General features: G+C 44.7%; 2 protein-coding genes across 8 annotated transcripts in view; both read right to left on the bottom strand.

Moving 5' to 3' along the window:
- Positions 1 to 18,079, bottom strand: part of SERPINE2 (serpin family E member 2) — a 606,689-nt gene that overhangs the window by 300,647 nt on the left and 287,963 nt on the right. The gene's annotated exons all lie outside the window — the stretch shown is intronic.
- The window catches only part of DOCK10 (dedicator of cytokinesis 10), a 136,339-nt gene that overhangs the window by 115,116 nt on the left and 3,144 nt on the right, over positions 1 to 18,079 (bottom strand). For 3 of the 7 annotated variants that reach the window (XM_052686392.1, XM_052686390.1, XM_052686397.1), the window contains exon 1: positions 1,808 to 2,113. The exons of 2 other annotated variants lie outside the window; for them this stretch is intronic. In XM_052686392.1, coding sequence (XP_052542352.1) covers positions 1,808 to 1,972 — 165 coding nt within the window. In that variant the 5' untranslated portion in view covers positions 1,973 to 2,113. Of the gene's footprint in view, positions 1 to 1,807; positions 2,114 to 18,079 lie in introns of those variants that run through there. 2 more of the 7 variants (XM_052686389.1, XM_052686388.1) reach the window with 1 other exon arrangement.

The following is an 18,079-nucleotide window of genomic DNA, read 5'->3' on the forward strand; positions in this document are numbered from 1 at the left end:
TGACACACCTGGCCCAGACAGCACCAGCCCCACAGCCAGCCTGGGCTGCTCATCCTCCCCTTCTCCAGGTGAGCTGGGGGAGGAAAGGAGCCCAAACAGACCTACTGGGAAAGGGTAGAACAAGCACCAGTGCATTAGCAATTGCTGCAGAAGCCCTCATTTCCTTGTGCCATTACTACAACAGGCACGTGTATCTCTGAGCAAAGGCAATGGGTGGCAGACCCTTGAGTACCCCCAGCCTTGCAGGCTGTGGGGAGTCCCTTCTCACAGTGAGGGCTGGCTGCCCAGAGCCCCCATCCAAGGACTTACATGGGATCTCCTCAGGCTGCAGACAGCCCACATTCAGGTACTGGGGTGTTGCTTCCTGCCAGAACCCCAACCTGCCCTTTTCTTGCAAGGGCTGAAGCAAGTTGCATAGATGATTCATGCTGCAGTTTCTTCCAGACCTTTCTGAACTCACTATTCTTGAGCTTATCGCTGGGAGGGAGGCAACTGTTTGTTTAAATGTGGTTGAGATTGCTTATTTCACTATTAACTTTGGGAGTATAATGTTTGTTTTATAGGTACTGGATTTTGAAGCAGAGGACAGTTGAACATCAGCTTCACAGTGATAAAACCTGCTGCCTCCCTCCATGTGATCAGTAGCTACAACCTGGGCACTGGGCAATACCCTCAGCTGATAGTTAAAGCACACTTGGATCAGATTCTAGCTGCTATAGTTGCCATGACGGCAATACTCACCTCCACAGGCAGCAAGGCTCTACCCAAACCACTGCCAGACCTCATGACAGCTATTAAGCTCCCTGATGTTACCACCACCCACTCAAGTTACTGCCCTGTGTAGTACAGTGAGGTGTCAGAGGATGTAATTCGGACTTCATTATAACATCCTTTACAGAAAAAGAACCAAATCCAAACAATTTCAGAAGCTGAAATAGTACACGATTGCTCTGGTAAGCTGACAAATACTATCTCTGGTATCTTCATGATGTTTTCATCATGTGAGAACCAAGCAGCACAAACTCACTGCCATGTCAGACCCCAGCCACTTCAGGGCCTGGTGATGCTCGTTATACCTGTGTTCAGCAAGGAGCAGTAATTGGGGTCAATGTATTCTCCATTGTGAAATAATGACTTGTAATGAGAACAACCTCGTCACTTACTCCTAATGAAGCTATAGTGCTCTTTATATTTCAACCACAAAATAAAAATGAACCCATTCAATCACAAGAGAAAACAACTCCCTAAGACAGCAAGACTCCTTACTGAGTTGAGGGAACTCGCCCAACCAGGAAGGGGTGAGCCTGCAAACACGATCCTGCTGAAAACAGTTTGCAGCAAAGAAATATGGGAGCTTATCTGCAAACAACTTGATGTAAATTCCAGCCACATCCTAGGGGAAAGTAAAGTTTTCTCTGCCTATTTTCTGACTTCGCTTTTGTTTTTAATGATGAGCAGACTTAGCAAATGTTTTCCAAGCTGTCTGTTGTTCGGATTTTCAAGTCTGAGATAAAACACAACCACGGGCTCCAACACTGCTCTTCTTACAAACATCAACAAAATGCATCCACAAATTAACCAGGCACAACCTTTACATGCAGCCTATGTGCAGCTCACAGCTTCAGTCTGAGATTAAAGTAACAACTCAGCTGTGCTTGTGAACAGACAGCAAACCCACAGCAAAATGATCCACAGCTGCAAATAGCCTGTCAAGCTTTGTCCAATTGCACAGTTAAAGAAAACAAATCAGATAGCATCTGTAATAATAATTCTGCAAACTCTCTCTGCTGATCAAAGTATACTATACCATGATGATGAGAGTCCTGGGTCTGCTCATTTCCTCATCACTGTCCAGTGGCAGGATTTCATGTGACAACTCCTCTCGCCGTCGTCGTCTACAAATATGTGGACAGTTCCTCTGTACCACAGAACGAAAGGCTTGAAGCAGAACAATGCTGGCAGCACAACCCATATCTGCATCCTGAAGCCTACAATATAACTTCTATGTTTACGCTATGTTTGAAAAACAGTGGCTCCTTGTCCCTGAAAACAGCCTACAGTGCAGCTGCAGCCAGCTTGCTCTCCAATCGCTTCCTTGAGTTCTGATCATCTGATCACAACCGAATAGCTTGGATGCAGATAGAGGAAAGATTTGATCCACTGAAACTGAAGCACACGCAGTATTATGATCCTTTCCACCCTCTCCCTCCCTCTCACTGCTTCTGAATTCACACGAGAAAATGCATTCCCTCTCTTGTACAGTGAGCCTCCTCCCATTCCACTTTCATGGAACTGAAAGTATTAAAATTCCAAGTTCAAACAAACCAGCTGTTTGCTGCACACACACCACCAACAACTGGTAAGATCTCTCTGCATACCTTAAAAAAAAAAAAAGAGTCATATGTAGGACAATAACAGCAAACATCTGGAAAGTTATTAGCCCTCATTATCAGCATGCTGTCTGTAAAATACTTGGTGTTTTAACGCTGAAAATACTAAAGCTCACTGAGGGATTTGGACTGTAATCTTTTCACTTCTTGCAGTTTTCCGAAGCACAGCAAGCTCATTTGAGTTGTAAATGTAACAAGGGGAAAAAAAAAAATCTGGACTGGCTCATCCAGCTCATGTTAACATAGCCGTGGCTGTGTGAGAGCCAGCAGTGTTCAGCTCCAAAATGCCTTTCAATAGCGTAGCTGTTGTGTGTTCCCACACATGCATTTGTTCTGCAGAGTAATACATTTTTACATCCACACAGGAGACTTGTGTTGAGGAGGGTCTCTGCTAACAGGGTCTCACAGTGAATGAACCACCAACAACCTTCCAGGAGCGCTAAAAGCAAAGTGTGTTTGTGCTCCATCCATGGGGATACAGGCAGCTACAGGCAGCTACAGGCAGCAGCAGGAGCAGCCTCTGCTCGACAAGTTGCTCAGAAAGCAGCCAGGGATGCTTAGAAACCACATGACCAACCTGGAAACAGCACAGGCTAATGGTGTGCAGTGTAAGGTAACAGCATGTGAGAGGAAGTTAACGCTAAATACATATACAGAAATGGATCTCTCCTACACACTTTGAAAACTAACAATTTCCTATAGGGCTTCCAGAGAAGTGGCTTTTAAGCTCATATGTATAACCTGATTTTAAGTGCTTCCAAAAATGTATTTGCTGTACATCGAAAGCCTTTGACTCCTAATGAAGGTTTGTCATCAATTTCCACGCAGCCTTATAGTGGTGGTGTTGTGCTCCCTGTAAGTAACGCTCCTTCTTACAACCCTGGGCAGGAGGTGCACTGAAAGCACTCTGTGGAAGTATTTTCTTCTGGGTTTGATTAGAGTTTAATGGCTTAGCAATCTGGCAAAAGACATAACTGTAATTAAAGCATTTGCCAGAAAAAAACCAAATATATTCTTTAAAAGTAATACACTCGTTACCATTATTTCTTGCCTTTCTTTAGAGTTAATGGCTTTGAGTGCATTAGTACAGTTAGCATCACAACCCACCCAGCTATGGGGCTTGCCTGCCCTCAGACCTGCCCAGCTCAGCCCTCACATGCATACTGACGTGCCCACCTCTACAGGCGTACCTCACAGAGCAGGCTGTGTGGCATGCTTGGTAGTTTGACTCATCTAATGCGATTATATGAGCACAGTGGCACAGCTGCGCAAGTTCTGCACCAAACCAGCAGCCCACCTGCTGCAATTGTTCGCACTGCCATCAGTTCCCTACTACTCCAGAACTGAGCCTGATACCTTGGCCACGCAGAAGATACACTTGGCAGCAACTTGGGAGAGCTAAATTCCTGCCCTAATTCCAGCAGCATCAATACGGGCTTGGATAACTTCCTGCATAATGTCTGCTGCTGGCTGTTATGGCAACTGCTCTGCTACCTTGGGGCACATCTCACATCCGCCTGTAAAGCGTCTTTACTCCCCAGTGCTCAGCTGGGAGGGCTGGCAGGGATTTCTATGACACTGGGTTTCCATAGCACAAATGACACGCACATGGGATAGCATCATGGGCCTTGACCCAAAGCTTTGCATTGCTCTCAGAAAAGAATCCCATTCATTTCAGTTGTCTTTGGTTGAAATTCTTCTCTGACAGTGGTCTAAGTGACTTCCTTAGAATTATTTGTGGATTAAGATATTATTAGATACAAGTAGGAATGACATAATCTTGGCACGGCATCTTGTACCAAATTAAAACAAGGCTTAGTCCAAAACCAAGTAAACTGTACAAGCCCAAGGCAGCTAAAACTGGCTTTCTAGGCCTCATCAAAACTCATGAGCTGAAAAAACAGCTACAGCACACAGAAAAACAACAACAAACAAAAGCCCACCAGCCTCTGAGGAACTAAAGAAACAAAAAACCCAAGCACTTCTGAAGGAAGTCTCACAGAAACATGACCTACCTTTTGAAAGGAAACTTCCCAGCCCATGAAAAATGCCTGGAGCCCGCCTCCCACATAAACTTACTTTTTAGATGTAGGGAACTCATTAACATACATTATGTTTACACACCATTAACGGTGTTAGTTACTCTTACAATGAAACATCAAGCACTGTTTTGTGACAATTAGCACTTTAATCCAGAAGCTAAACTCACTGAAAACCTTTGGGAAGCAAAATCCTCATCTGTGCAAGCAATGCCTCAGTTCCCCATTCTGAAAACTCCAGCAACAACGCTAGTTCAGGAAAACCCCCATTCAAAGCCATCCACTGCCCATCCTCCCTCCACTCTTCACCACCACTCACACTGGCAATGCTCAAGCAGCAGTAAGCCCTCGATGACAGCCCACAGAAGAGGCTGGGAAGCGGACCACTAAAGATATCACTATTTGAAAAAGAAGTAGCTGAAAGATGCAGAGGCAAGACAGTTCTTTTAACCCAGATGATTTCAGTGACCCAGTCCTCGGCAGCTCCAACGGCCAGGTCTGTGCAGCAGCAAAGCTGTGCAGTGGCAGAAGTGGGTCACACTTGCCATGTCTCATTAAGTCTGTGATAAGAAAGCAAAGTCCAAAGGCATCTGCTTTCTTGAGCTAGCAGCTATCCGTCATCCAGCCTCAGCTTCCATGTGGAAGAGATGCCAGAGGTACACCGACTTTGGCAAGAGTCCTGCAGCAAGGTATAAACCCCTCACCTTCCAAACTCTGGCATCTTTCTCTTCTGCAGTGCTCCTGCTCTTCCGCTTCTGCAGGAAGAGAGACTTTCTAAAGATACTATCAAATATTTCCTTAGAGTTCTATTACATACCTCTTTAGTACCCCACATTTGTTTCGTTTTCACATCCTTTAATTTTTTATTTTCCCCTCTTTTTATGTAATTTGAATTTGTGTCATTTGAATGAAAGAAAAGGAGATAGCTTATCAGTACGCTGGCCATCAGATGAGAGCTTTAATTAGAAGACACCTCATGGAGGAGATCCTTCCCAAAGGAAACACTGACTGTCTCCACAGCAAAGAGAGCCCTCTGCCTGTAGCTGATCAGTCATGAAGACGGCATGCATATTTTAGTTATTTAAGTTCTCTGGAAAACAACAGCCCCTCTATGTCTACATGACGTGCATTGAGAAGTTCTGCAGAAGCCTTTGAAGCTTGAAGATCCCTACACAGCAGTGTTAGGTGAACGCCTCTGTTGTGCTGATGGCAGTCTGCTCAGGCTGGCTCCCCAGAGTCCTAAGCCATTAAGAACTAAAGACAGCAGAGACTCAGTTACAGAAAAATTGCAGGAAAGGCCTCGTTCATAGCAGGAGCAGGCAAGCATTTCAAGCAAGTTACAACAGCAGAAGTATCACTCTACCTTGATGCAGATGAAGGTCACTGAAATTTTGGTGAGCTACTGTCACCTGTCAGCACCTTACAATTTATCACCCACCTCACGCTCCCAAAACAAAAGAGCTGACATTATCTTTTAGCAAAGGGAATTTTCCTCAGACACATCAAAGGTCCTTGTCTGCAGTCAGTATTTGTTTTCTTAGAGGCTTGGAGGCATTAGCAAGGAAAATAGAGGGAAAATATGTACACAGCTCTGAAAGGCTCTCTTCATGCTTGGCTGCTTCAAAACAACCACGGAATCCTCACCAGCTCCCAAGGAATCAGCACTCAAGCCTACAAAGTATACCAAGATGCAGTCTTCACAGCAGTCTGCTTGATGAAATAAATTCATCAACACGTCTCCTTTCCAATCAGGTTTTATGCCTGAACAGTATGAACTGAAAGCTTTCAAGCTTTTTGCAGTGACCGCATCTCTAAAGCAAGCATGAGATTGCAGCAGACAGACACCACACTGCAGCAGAACCTCACAGCACTATTTCCAGTACTGTTTCCCTGCCCCCAGCTGCTGTCAGGCCACAAGGGAAGGACAGGAGTGCGCATGGATCCCTCCTCAGGAGCTGCCCTGTCCTCTCCTCCAACACCACCACATCCCAGCACTTTCCCCAGCCCAGACAGGATGCTATGTTTTGCTGGTCTGAACCCCTGGAAGCACACTGAGGAAAGGAGCTTTAGCACACAGACAGGGATCATACTCTCATTTCAGAGGAAGAATTGATGCACTGTTGATTGCTAAAGCCATGAATAACATCAGTGCCTTCTCTTCCTCGCACGCCCTCTATCTGAGGGCTAACAGTCATTTCAAAACATTGTATTTCAAAAACACTGTGTTTCAAAGTGCTGCTTCAAAACAGTTAACTGCCAGAAGCACTGCGACCTCGAACGTGGCCTTCCCAAGGCAGTGTAGGGTCAGAAGGACACAGACTTTTGCATTTCTTTAGTTTTCATCCTCCAATGACTGCTTAGCAAACTGGGGAGGAAGCATTCACTCTGCTAAACGGTCAGTGCAGTTTCTGAATATATACATACAACCTCATCTCAAAACCACATTTCCTCCTGCTGAAACTATCTCTGACACAAGCAGTTCTCAGTGCAGCATTCTGAGCGAGCACAGCGTCTCACTGAGCAGTATATGTCTGTGGCTACAGGACAGGCATACCCCACTCAGCCGCCCCGTTCCTCCTGGTGTCAGCAGGTGCTGGCAGCACACCTGGCAGGGCTGCACACTTCCTGGCTGCAGAGCACTGGCTGCAGAGCGCGGGACGATGGCACCCTCTAGGGAAGAGCACACGAAAGACAGATTCACCACCAGACCCTTTGCTCTCTGGCTGCGTAATAAGAGTGAGGCAGATGAAATAAATGACTGTGTGTGTAAAGCCTTGTCGACCACTGATGAGCAGCAGGCATTTCTCATCACAGCTGGGAGGACAGAGGCACACTGACCACAGGAATGCTGCCTGGCACTGCATGTGCTAGTGCCTCATCATTGGTTTCTTTTCTCCTCTTTCACCTTGACATCTGATGAAAAGTATAATATACAGAAGCTCTGCAGTGTCTGACAGCACTACAAATAAATACGTATGGAGAGAAACTCTGTAAAGAACTTCCATCAGAAGTACCAAGTAAGGCTGGGTTCACACACAGGATGTGAGTGTTGGACAAAGAAGCCACAGCAGAATGGCCAGGAGATGAGCTGCACCACACAGAAGCCATGACAAGGGGAGACCTAGGGGTGCATAACAGGAATGCTTCCCCACGAGGTGGCCAAGAGCTGGCAGAGGCACTTTAGGCCCATGGGCTCCCTATCATCACAGACTCAGTGTTTGTCCTGCCAAGGGCCCAGAAGCCTGATTTAGCTGGATGGGCTGCGAGCTGGATTGGATCCTCTCCAGAAGTTCCTTCCAAACTGCATTATTCCAGGACTGCCAGAACGTGGCTCATTCAGCCCAGCAAAACTGAGCCCATATTTGTGCCCTGACAGCGAAGCGGAAGAGCTGCTCAAGCCAATGCTTAACACAAAGGCAGGAACAAGTGGCTGGAAACTGACCATTCAGAGCACACAATTTCACTTTGCAGAGGGCTGTTTTCAGCCTCACATGGGAAGGAGCAAAAGCTCCCAGTCAGGCTTCTTTCAGCTCAAAGTCAGATGTACAATCCTTGCTTATTATTTCAGGGCAATTTCACTTTGAGACAGTCTCCATACGCAAACAGTTCAGCCAGGAGCAAGGAACCAAAATGAACATTCTCATTCAATTTCTGAGCATAACCTTTTACAGCTGGTAAATGAGGCACAAAATGCAGATAAAGGAAGAAAGGGAAACGCAAAGTGAAATTTGTACACGAAGGGCCCTGCGAAACCAGTGTTGTCTCATGTGCTGATGCCCCATCATCTCACACTCCCAAACTGAGCAGCTGCAGACGTGTCATTTGTTCTGACAGCAAAGATCCCACAAGAAGAATACAAATTATTTCCACTAGCAGTGGCATAAAATCCTTTTTATCTTGAATCCAGAAACCCAATGGTAATTTTCCCCCTGAAATGAAGAGATTGCAAATCATAAGACTCTGGAATTTCTGCAGGATGTAAATATTAAGGAAGAGTTATGTATTTGTTTATTTAACACTACTCAAAAAGCCCCAAGCCCGGTGGGTCCAAGCAGGGCAAACCAAGCAACCCTTCCCCTTTTCATCAGGCCACGTTTGTCCCAGCTGTGACACGTCTACGGCCCAGGACATGGGGCAAATGATGAATTTCTTCCCAGAAATCCACACTTGCACAAACAGCAGTCTCCAGGGATGGGAGCTGTAGATACATAGTGCTCACTATTGCCATACATCAGGAGTCATCCTTTTCCTTACAGCATGCGCCAGTCAGCCCCAGGATCTCTGCTGGTGGAGCTGGAACCTCGGGGAGGCTTGCACCTCCCGTTACCCCAGCCGGAAAAAACAGCCCCAACAGAAAACATTCTGCACTTTTCAGAAGTGATCTTGCTTTGTTCTTTCATGGCACACGAATGTGCTCACAATATCAAATGAAGTAGCAGTTATTTTAGCATCTAACGAGCTGCACTGTGCTGCTCCATACCCTGGACAGCTTTTCTGTGCAACATGTGTTTTTCATTTCACATCTCCTGACAGGGTTTCACTCCCTTTCTTTTACTTGAACTCCAGAAGAGAATAAAATCATACAAAAACCAAAGCTAATGAATCTGTGTTGCTGGTATCAATTAACATTCACATCCATGAGGCTCTTTATTCAACTACATAAAAAAATTAGCAAAACTTGCCCAAATGTGAGTTGTTTGGTCTATATTTGTTAAGCTGTAACACATTCTCTAAAAACATACATCTTCTGGTGGGTATTTCAGGCAAAAATCTTTAGAAGAGTAATATTTTGATTAGTAACATGTGTGTTTTGAAAGATTAATACTGAACTCCAAAGGAGATTAAAATATGAACAGAAATTACAAGCTAACTACACATATGTGCAAGCAGTTTGCCTTCTTACTGTATTAAAAGTCTGGTTGCAAATTATTTGCTGTTGCTATTAAAGTTTTAATCGTATCTGTTGTTAATATTCTTTATTAACTCATATTAAAAAAAAAAATAATCCTGTCCTTACAAATCTCCTGAACATTACAAAAAAAAGACAACAATTTAGCATAGAAGTGATGTTGCTCTGTATTTTGTTATGACGCATCTCAAACCAACTACCAAGGGATCCTTAATTATTTTAGGTAGTACTCAAACGTTGACGCCTTCTGTTTAGACTTCCAAGACTTCCCCACCCAAATAGAAAACAAAGAACAAAACCAACCCAATGCTGCTTTTCAAGAAGTCTTAATTATTTATGCTAGCAAACATATTGATTTATTTTAGGGAAGCGATCAGTTTTCTAATTGTGCTGAACATGCAATTGTGCTTTAAAATAGATCACCAGCTCCCTGGACCAGCCACTCTTTCTGTCAGCAGCCAGGCATTCCATAGAGCCTTATGCTCTTAAGTACCTCCAGCTGGGAAAGTGCAACTGCATTTGTAAATAATTTAAATGCTACAGACTACATGCTGGAGCTTTAACCCTAACATTTTTTTGGTTATTTTTTTTTAAGGAAGTAAACAGTCTTGTTGTCTACGCTGCCAAAGCTTTCACTAGAACTGGTGACATCCAAGTGAATGTATGGAAAAACAGATTTCCTTCAAACATATTCCTTTTTTGCAGACTCTGCTTTCACTCGAAATTGTGGCAGAAATTAAGATGCAGGGATAGCAATTGTTCATTTCTGCCAAAACTTACCCCGACATATAATTAGGACTCTACTTAGATTCTAGTCAGACATTAATTATCATTTATCACTCTGTATGTAATGCGATGATGACTTGAAGGCAACACAGAGTGGCAGCCAACACAACAGCTCTCACCTTGCTGTCATTTCTGCTTTTGTCAAGCAGCTGAGTGAGCTGGGAACAGTTATGTCTAAAAGGAACGCAGGCAAAACTGAAGACAGGCTGCCAGGCAGAAGGTCAGGGATGGTGACAGTCACTCAGTCTTGCCACGGACATAGCGATGCTAAATGCAAAAGATCACTCATCATAAAAGATGAGATTTAAGGAGGAGAGCACTGGGGCAGGCTTTCTGCAGCGTTCAGAAGCACCAGGAAAGGGAAACCACAGCACCTCGTGAGAAGTCCTTGGCGAGAGCCATCCCACCCTGCACAGCGGCACCTCCTGCCTTTCAGACCTCACACATCAGCATCTGACTCGAAGGGGAAACACAAACCTCAGATATCATCACTAGAAGCGTGCTGCACCCTGACAGAAGGTACTGCTCTAAGCATCCTGCAGGGCCAGCGTTCACATGACAGTGAGCCATAGGAATCAGACATGGTGAGAAGCGAAGGCTTACTACAGAGTTTCACCTCTGCCTTGCTATTGCTGCTGCCCCTGGGCTGTTGGCAGCACTTGCAGGGGCTTTCAGGAGATGAAAGTATAAATCACTCAAGTAAGTAATGGAGAAAATGGATCCAGCATCCCATTCCACAAGGGAATTTAGTTGGGGATGCAGAAAGAACATAATAAAACCACAAAATATCACTGGACTGGGGACTGCAGAGAAATCCAACATCCACCTATGGACAGGAGTGCTGGAAGCTTAATCTGATCCTGAAGAGCGTTGGTGTGAGCCCACACCTCATGGGTAAAGCCAATCCCACTTTCCAACCCAACTATGCAGCTAGAAATCTGAAGACAGTCCTGTGCAACCATAAAAATTGATAGGAAATTCTGTGCTTTTTCAACCAGAATCCACTTGATCTATTTAAAGCAAAAGAAGATATTTCAATTTGGCTACTACTGACGTTGACTTTTGTTATTGTTATTATCATCATCATCATCCCACTGTAGCAACAGACACCGATGCCCCAGCTGGGTTAATATTTATGAGAAAGTCAACAGAACATCAAACAGAACAGGAAGAAGTAAACACTTCCTGTCAAGCTGTCTAAAAATAGTCGTACTATCAGCACTTACCCTCCATCAGTTTTCATTACAGTTATCTTACAGATTAAAAAAAAAAAAGAAAAAAAAAAAAGGGAAAATACCTGCTAAGATAAGGCCTTGATAGTAGCAACTAGAAAGCATTACTTCTCACTATCATGGTTCACTTTGCTATTTTTGCATCCTCAAGACACGGGACAGCATTTCAGTAAAATGTACTCTGTAGTTATAGGCAGCAGGACACATTCAGCAACCAGTCACAGGGAGAGACCAGGCGCCCATCACCACCCTCTTTTTGCAGCTACTTAAACACAACAATAAGCTTCCCAGTGCTTCCGTGTATTTTTCTTCAAGAAAGGAACACATCTCCAAGAGTGAGAGGAGGACAGTGTACAAATTGGTCAGGCTTCCAGCAGATCTCAGTGTGGGACCTCACAGGCACAGCCATGTAGAGCACCACATTGTTGAACAAAACTTTGCATTTCACAAGGGAAAAAAATACAGAAAGCTAAGTTTGGTGACAGTTCCTTGCACATTCCCCTCTCTTAGGAGGAGGTGCATGGAGTCCAAAACATAATAAATGCACCCTCACCCTCTCCCAAAGAACAGCAAGAAAAGGCATAAAGGCACATTTTCATCCAGCAACAGATATTGGTAAGCAGAAGGCTCACCCTGAGAAGCCACAACTAAAAGACAAGAGATGACCTTCTTCACCCTAAATACAGCCATTTAGTCTACCTAAATACTGCTGCACTACATGAAAACATCTGAAGTTCCTCTGTTTTTCCACTTCCATTAAGCCTCCAAGCAAACAGAGAGGAAGGAGGAGGGAAAAAAAAAAAAAAAAAAAAAAAAAAAAAGAAGAGGGAAGGAAACATGTGAGGGGGAAGATTTGAAGTTCTTTTAATTTCTTCAGTTTTAATTCCTGTAATTCTTGTACCACACACATAAGGACTTCTTGTTTTCAAGTTTCATCCTTTTGACTACCAACTGATCCTCTGTGCAGCTGCAGCTGTTTGATCAGGCAAACCCCAGTGCTACGCTCTTCCACGAAAACCATCTTGCAGTTCCCTCCAGCACCGTGGCAGCCCCACTCCCACTGCAGGCAGCACAAGCACAGCTTATCAGAAGTGATGCTGCCAGCACTAGAGAGCCCAGAGAGGGGCTGACTTCCACCAGCACGCTCCCAAGAACAGCAGGCCCTGCGTGCCCACACACAGCCCACTTCCCATTCCTGCAGCCACAGCAGTGAGAGCCACTGCATCCAAAAGTGGCCCAGAGGTTGTGTTGCCCAGCTTTTCCAACTCCAGCTGCAACAGTCCTTTGCTACCTCCCATCCCCAATTACACAGCTTCCCAAGCATTACAGAAACCCACATTTTTCAACCTGGATCCCTGGCCAGATTCTTTAGTATCTGGAGCTGGGGTCTTCTGAAAAACACACTGGGAAATAGTGGTAGGAAAGAGAAACCCCACAAGCATCAGAGCTCCAGGAACATGCAGGCCTGTTCTAGCACACTGCAGTATCCATTGGCACAGATATCTCTGCTCATACTTCCAAAATCCTTGCATGTCATGTCACTCCATGGAAACAGAATGCAGCCATGGCAGCTACCTATTTACTTAATTGGTTTAAGTATCTTTAAAATAGGCTTGATACAGATGTGTTGAGACATTGCACTGTATGCCACTACATATGTAATCATCTGTATATACTGCGTGTGCAATGAACAGGGAGCCACTGATACAGAAACATGTTAAGTGAGCAGACATGGCAGAGGGATTCTTGAAAGAGGAGTCACTACCTATTATTTGAATCATCTTTTATCGAAGGAACAGGCATTCAAATAGCAATTATCTACACAAAAGCATTTGTTTAACGTAAAGCCTTATACTAAAGCTAGGAGGCAGGCATGTTTCCAAACCCAAAGACATTACATTGACAGTATGGAGGTGAGGGAGTATTGCTGACACTAACAGAGCTGTGCAGAGATGAGAGAAACAGGGAGGTGGCTGTGCTGGATCCTGCAAGCAGAGCTCCTGGAAGCAGCGGATTTTGAGACGGCACGGGTGGTGAGCACAGATAGGTGCCTGCCAGACAAGGACACACTGTGCCCTGCATACAGAGGGGCACACATGCAGGCACAGAGACAAGTGGGAGAAAGGCACAAAGAGCAGTGAGCACCGAGGGCTGGAAAGAGCGAGGGGGCAGAGAAGCAGGGAGTGGGAAGATGCAAGAATGGGGAAATCAAGAGAGAGGCAGTGACTGAGTACAACACAGTAGGCCAGGGTAGCGTTCCTACATAAAAACCAGCCCATTTTTTTTCCTGTTCTAAAGTGAACAGGCTTGAAACATGAAATTGGAGCTTGTAAAATGCAATAAATAATTTTCAAAGAGTACAGAAACACCTGAACAGCCAGGCACAGAAATAAGTAGCAGGAAATTTCTGAGAGATACACCTGTAGAAAAGTTGCCACCTACCTAGACTGCAACTTTTTGTATATGTTAGGGAATTCCTAACATTACTGTTAAATCACAGTTTGTTATTTGACTAGGAAAGAGGATAAACTAAGTTTCTGCTTGTGTATTTCTTTATTTTCAGTCCAGTGAATTCTCCTAACTAACCTCAAATACAGTTCTCATTAACTCTGAGAGAGCTACGAGGATAAATCCACACAGCAACTCTGCTTATGACAATATCAAGTATTGATCCTAACACAAGCCATCTGATGACACAGTGTCAGCAGAACAGAACCACCACACAATGACATAACTCAAACAGAAAAACACGTTACTCATGTATAACATTATAATGCTATAACATGATGGAAAGTACACCAATAATAGCAAGGCGGCAAAAGCCTTTGGCTGCAGCAATGGATACAGAAACAAAGTAAGAACATTTGCTTACCTCTGGAATGCCTCAGGTAAGCAGGGATCTCCAGCAAGATCCCCCTGTCTCCACTGTCAGCCCTTCAGTGAGGCCTGAGAAGGGGTGGATCCTGGCCCTACCACTGCCAGTCACTCAGGTACATTCCATGCACCTGAACTCCCCTGGGTTGGCCCTGCCTGCCCACCAGGTGCTCAATCACTGCTTCAAGCTGTGACTTTGCATTTCCGCTACACTCATGTAAAAGGCAACCAATGGCTAAGATGAGCTGTGAGCTCTGAAACAGGTGGATGCATTTTAGTAACTTATTTTCAAATAATAACTGTTTTGATATTTCACTTTGCTTTGTTATTGCAATTGCTAGTGGAAGTACACGTGAATGGAAGAAAAAAAGTGTGCCTATATACTGACAACGGCGGCACGATAGCTCAGCACATCTTAGTATGCACTGCATAGTATGTGAATACAAAAGATACAGACCACATCATATTCTGGAATAAATATCAAAGTCTGCTCATTACTAGCTTTAATAGTTACTCATAACTGCCTTTCTCCCTGCGCGTGGAATCACCATGCTAGGGGTGGGACCCAGGACTGTTTTCCCAAGTTCCTCGACTGTCAGCATGGCTCTGCTCTGTGGCACCTTCCTGTATCTGCTGAGCATGACTTAGAATTTTGAAGGCAAGAAACAGCTCCTTCCTAAGGATGGTCAAACTCTGTTCCCTAAACCCCTTTTAAGACCTGAGACTACTCTGTAAATAAGAACAGATAAAAAAAAAGACACACGTGCACAAAGAGAAACGAAGGTCTATACAGATATTGCTACAAACACCATGTGTTATGTATGGCCTGTGAAACAGGATGGAGGCATTCCTAACAAAAGTCACCAAGGCCAACACGTGCCGTGGCACTCGCACAGCAGTGTGGAAAGCTTCCCCCCATGACAGACTCAAGGGACAAGCTGTTAGATCCATCAGCACGCCCCAGGCTGAGTTCAGCCTATCCCTTTCACTCTGAAAGATGCAAATTGGGAATACTTCCTCCTGTGCCTGCTCAGAGCGCACAGAGGAGTGCTGCATTTGCTTCCAAAGGGCAGAGAAGTGGAAGGCTGTCCCCCTGCCCTCCCTTAACCTCTTCCTACGCTCCACACAGTGCCTGGGCGCAAGTAGTGCAGGATGTGTGCCCAGCACATAACGGACAGCAGCCCACTAACCCAGACTGGGGGGTAGCTTATGTTCTAGCAAACAAAAAACAGAGAAGTAAAGCTCACGGAGGAACTTGTATAAAAGCAGAATGTTTCACACACAGTGAAAGGGCTTTGGGTATCACTTAGATAAAATAAACAAGGAAACGTCCCACCTCTGCCATTGTGCTTGCCACACGGTGAGCCTTTAACTCAGACCTATGCTTATAGATCACAAGCATTCATCAGTCAGTGGACAGACATCAGCTTACTCAACAACAAAAGCAGGTTCATCCAGCAGAAACTGTACGTGGGTAAACAATGCATTTAAATGTCAATTAAAAAAAAAATAATTATATTAACCAGAACTGAAAATAACATGTTATTTCTTCCTATGTTAAACATGTCTAGTCATTCCAGTTTCAGAGACAGACATTTCTGTACCATCCTTGTTCATAAGTAATAGCACAAAAGGAAGGGCTTTTTCTCTCCTCTGGTGTACACAGCCCCACTGCACCCATTAAATTTCATTATATCTACATCATTTAATTTAGGTCAACATGTCAAAGTAACCAAGAATCATGTTTGCTTTAAGTCGGCTGAAGTTACTCTCACAACTGAAGAGCAAGCAAGCTGATTTCAGAGTCAGCAATGGATCTCCTTGTTCTTCCTCCACACAACATAAGCGCAGAAGCAGACAGCTATGCTTGGAATTAAGAAAGTCGGTGTCTCGTTGACAGCTCACTAAGTTTCTGTACTGCACATAAACCAACTGCACAACAACCCCAGTGGGAAGGAAATAGAGTAAAGCACTCATTAATGGTGAATGAATTGGTAATTCAACATGCGATATTGTTGTTCTTTTTCCTTCCTAGTTTCTGAGCCCTTCTGCAGAGAAGTGACTCTTGCCAGCTCGTATCATCAGCAGAGAAATAAATAAACAAAGGTGCGGGAGGTAACAAGCAGTCTACTAAACTGCACTTAAGCCATGTGTTTAGTTTGTCATTATGTATCAGTGGCAGAGGGGGAAAAATAACCTTGTGGTGTGAGCCCAATCTAAAATACCAAAGAGAGTGGAGAGGTAAAAATAAACAGCCTGAAGCTCTGAAGGAGGCAGGCTCTGGAAGGCCTCACCGGCACACGTCACCATTCAGCACTCCTATTGCAGCACTGCTCTCTGCTCCCAGAGGAACACGCTCACAAAGGGACGCAGCTCTTGGCTTCCTACTGGTCAGAGGAGAGGGAAAGCTGCCCCTACAGCAATGAGAGCAGAGGGCAGGCTGAGGAGCAGCCCTTGGCTGGGGAGCCCACCACAGGAATGGGTGCCAGGACAGCTGGGTGAGGCTCACTGCCCATTCACTGTGAGAGCCTGGGCACTCATCTCTGTGTTTGCTTCCCTTATCAACAAGCCAGGGATGAAGTCAGTGCTCACTAACATAAGAATACGCAGTTGGTATAAAATAGATAAAAAAAACTCATCTCACTTCAGAAAAGTACTGCTAACCTTTGTGAAACTGGCAATGCTAAAGTGGAAAGCATTACAGACAGTTAGTAAGCCTTTGTTGTTTATGTAATAACCACATGTCACCACTTCAGAGCCTTCTGACCTTGTGCTAGGAAAGTCACAAACATGTTTTGACTTCTGGAAGTGACACAGGCACTGCTGAATGGCAGCTGGAAGCTACAGTCCAAACATGGCCACTTTCCCCCAAGGCAGCACCAGGCTTTGTTCCTCTGGTTCTCCTCCTTCCTACTGCCATCCCTCTCCAAACCCCTTATCTGAGCACGTAAGCAGAGAAAAGAAGCTACTGTGGCTTCTATTCGCTGAGATCATTTAGAGTTACTCAAGCTGACTCACTTCCCATGAATCTAAAACGTGTTAGTCAAGTGACGGCTTCAAGACAGCAGTGAAACACGTAGGTTTAGACCACAGTGCCCAGGTTTTGCTACCATCTGATGACTGACCGAGGATTCCATGATCAGGGTTTATTTGCACAAGTTATTCACCAACCTGATGGATCTTTCTTGCAGCTCTCTTCATTTCTTTCCTCCGTTTGATTGTCTTCTTCAGCCTCTCCTTCCCTACAAAGTCTTTCCTCTTTTCCCCCATTTTTTCCAGTGAGAAGAACACTTGATAAACTCTTTCTAGACGAGTTTCTTCCGTCTTCTCTCTCCACTCTCTCCAAGGCTTTCTTCCCTTATCTCCCTTTCCTCATTTCTGCATCAACATGATCCTCACTGCAAGCCTCAGACGCGGTTCCTAGAATTACGCAGAAGAATCAGGCCTCTTTGTCTGCCTGCAGAGGAGGGAGTTCAGCAGCTGCAAAATGTGCAAACAGCGCATTCTTGTCTGTGCCCTTTGCTCGGCTCACTCTTACATCTGGGCTCCAGAGCCGGCTGAAAAGGATCAGATCCCTGTCAGCTCCACACCGCTCCGAGTGTCCTTGGGACACCCCAGCTGGGGAGCAGCTACAGGATTAGTCATCGGGCACTCCAAAACTAAAAAAAATATATACTAGTAAAGGAAACTACTTATAAGCAATGGTTTGTCTTTGAAGAAGTAAAGTATGCTGCAAAGGATATTAAAGATAAATTTTGGAATACAGATGTGTAAGCAAGTTTCTAAACAAGTTGTTTAAAACTTCAGTGTTGCACTACATTCACGGAAGGCTGCAAACACTCCGAATAC

The sequence above is a fragment of the Tympanuchus pallidicinctus genome, unplaced genomic scaffold (genome assembly GCF_026119805.1).
Source record: "Tympanuchus pallidicinctus isolate F22 unplaced genomic scaffold, pur_lepc_1.0 scaffold22, whole genome shotgun sequence".
In the NCBI taxonomy this organism is placed as follows: Eukaryota; Metazoa; Chordata; class Aves; order Galliformes; family Phasianidae; genus Tympanuchus; species Tympanuchus pallidicinctus.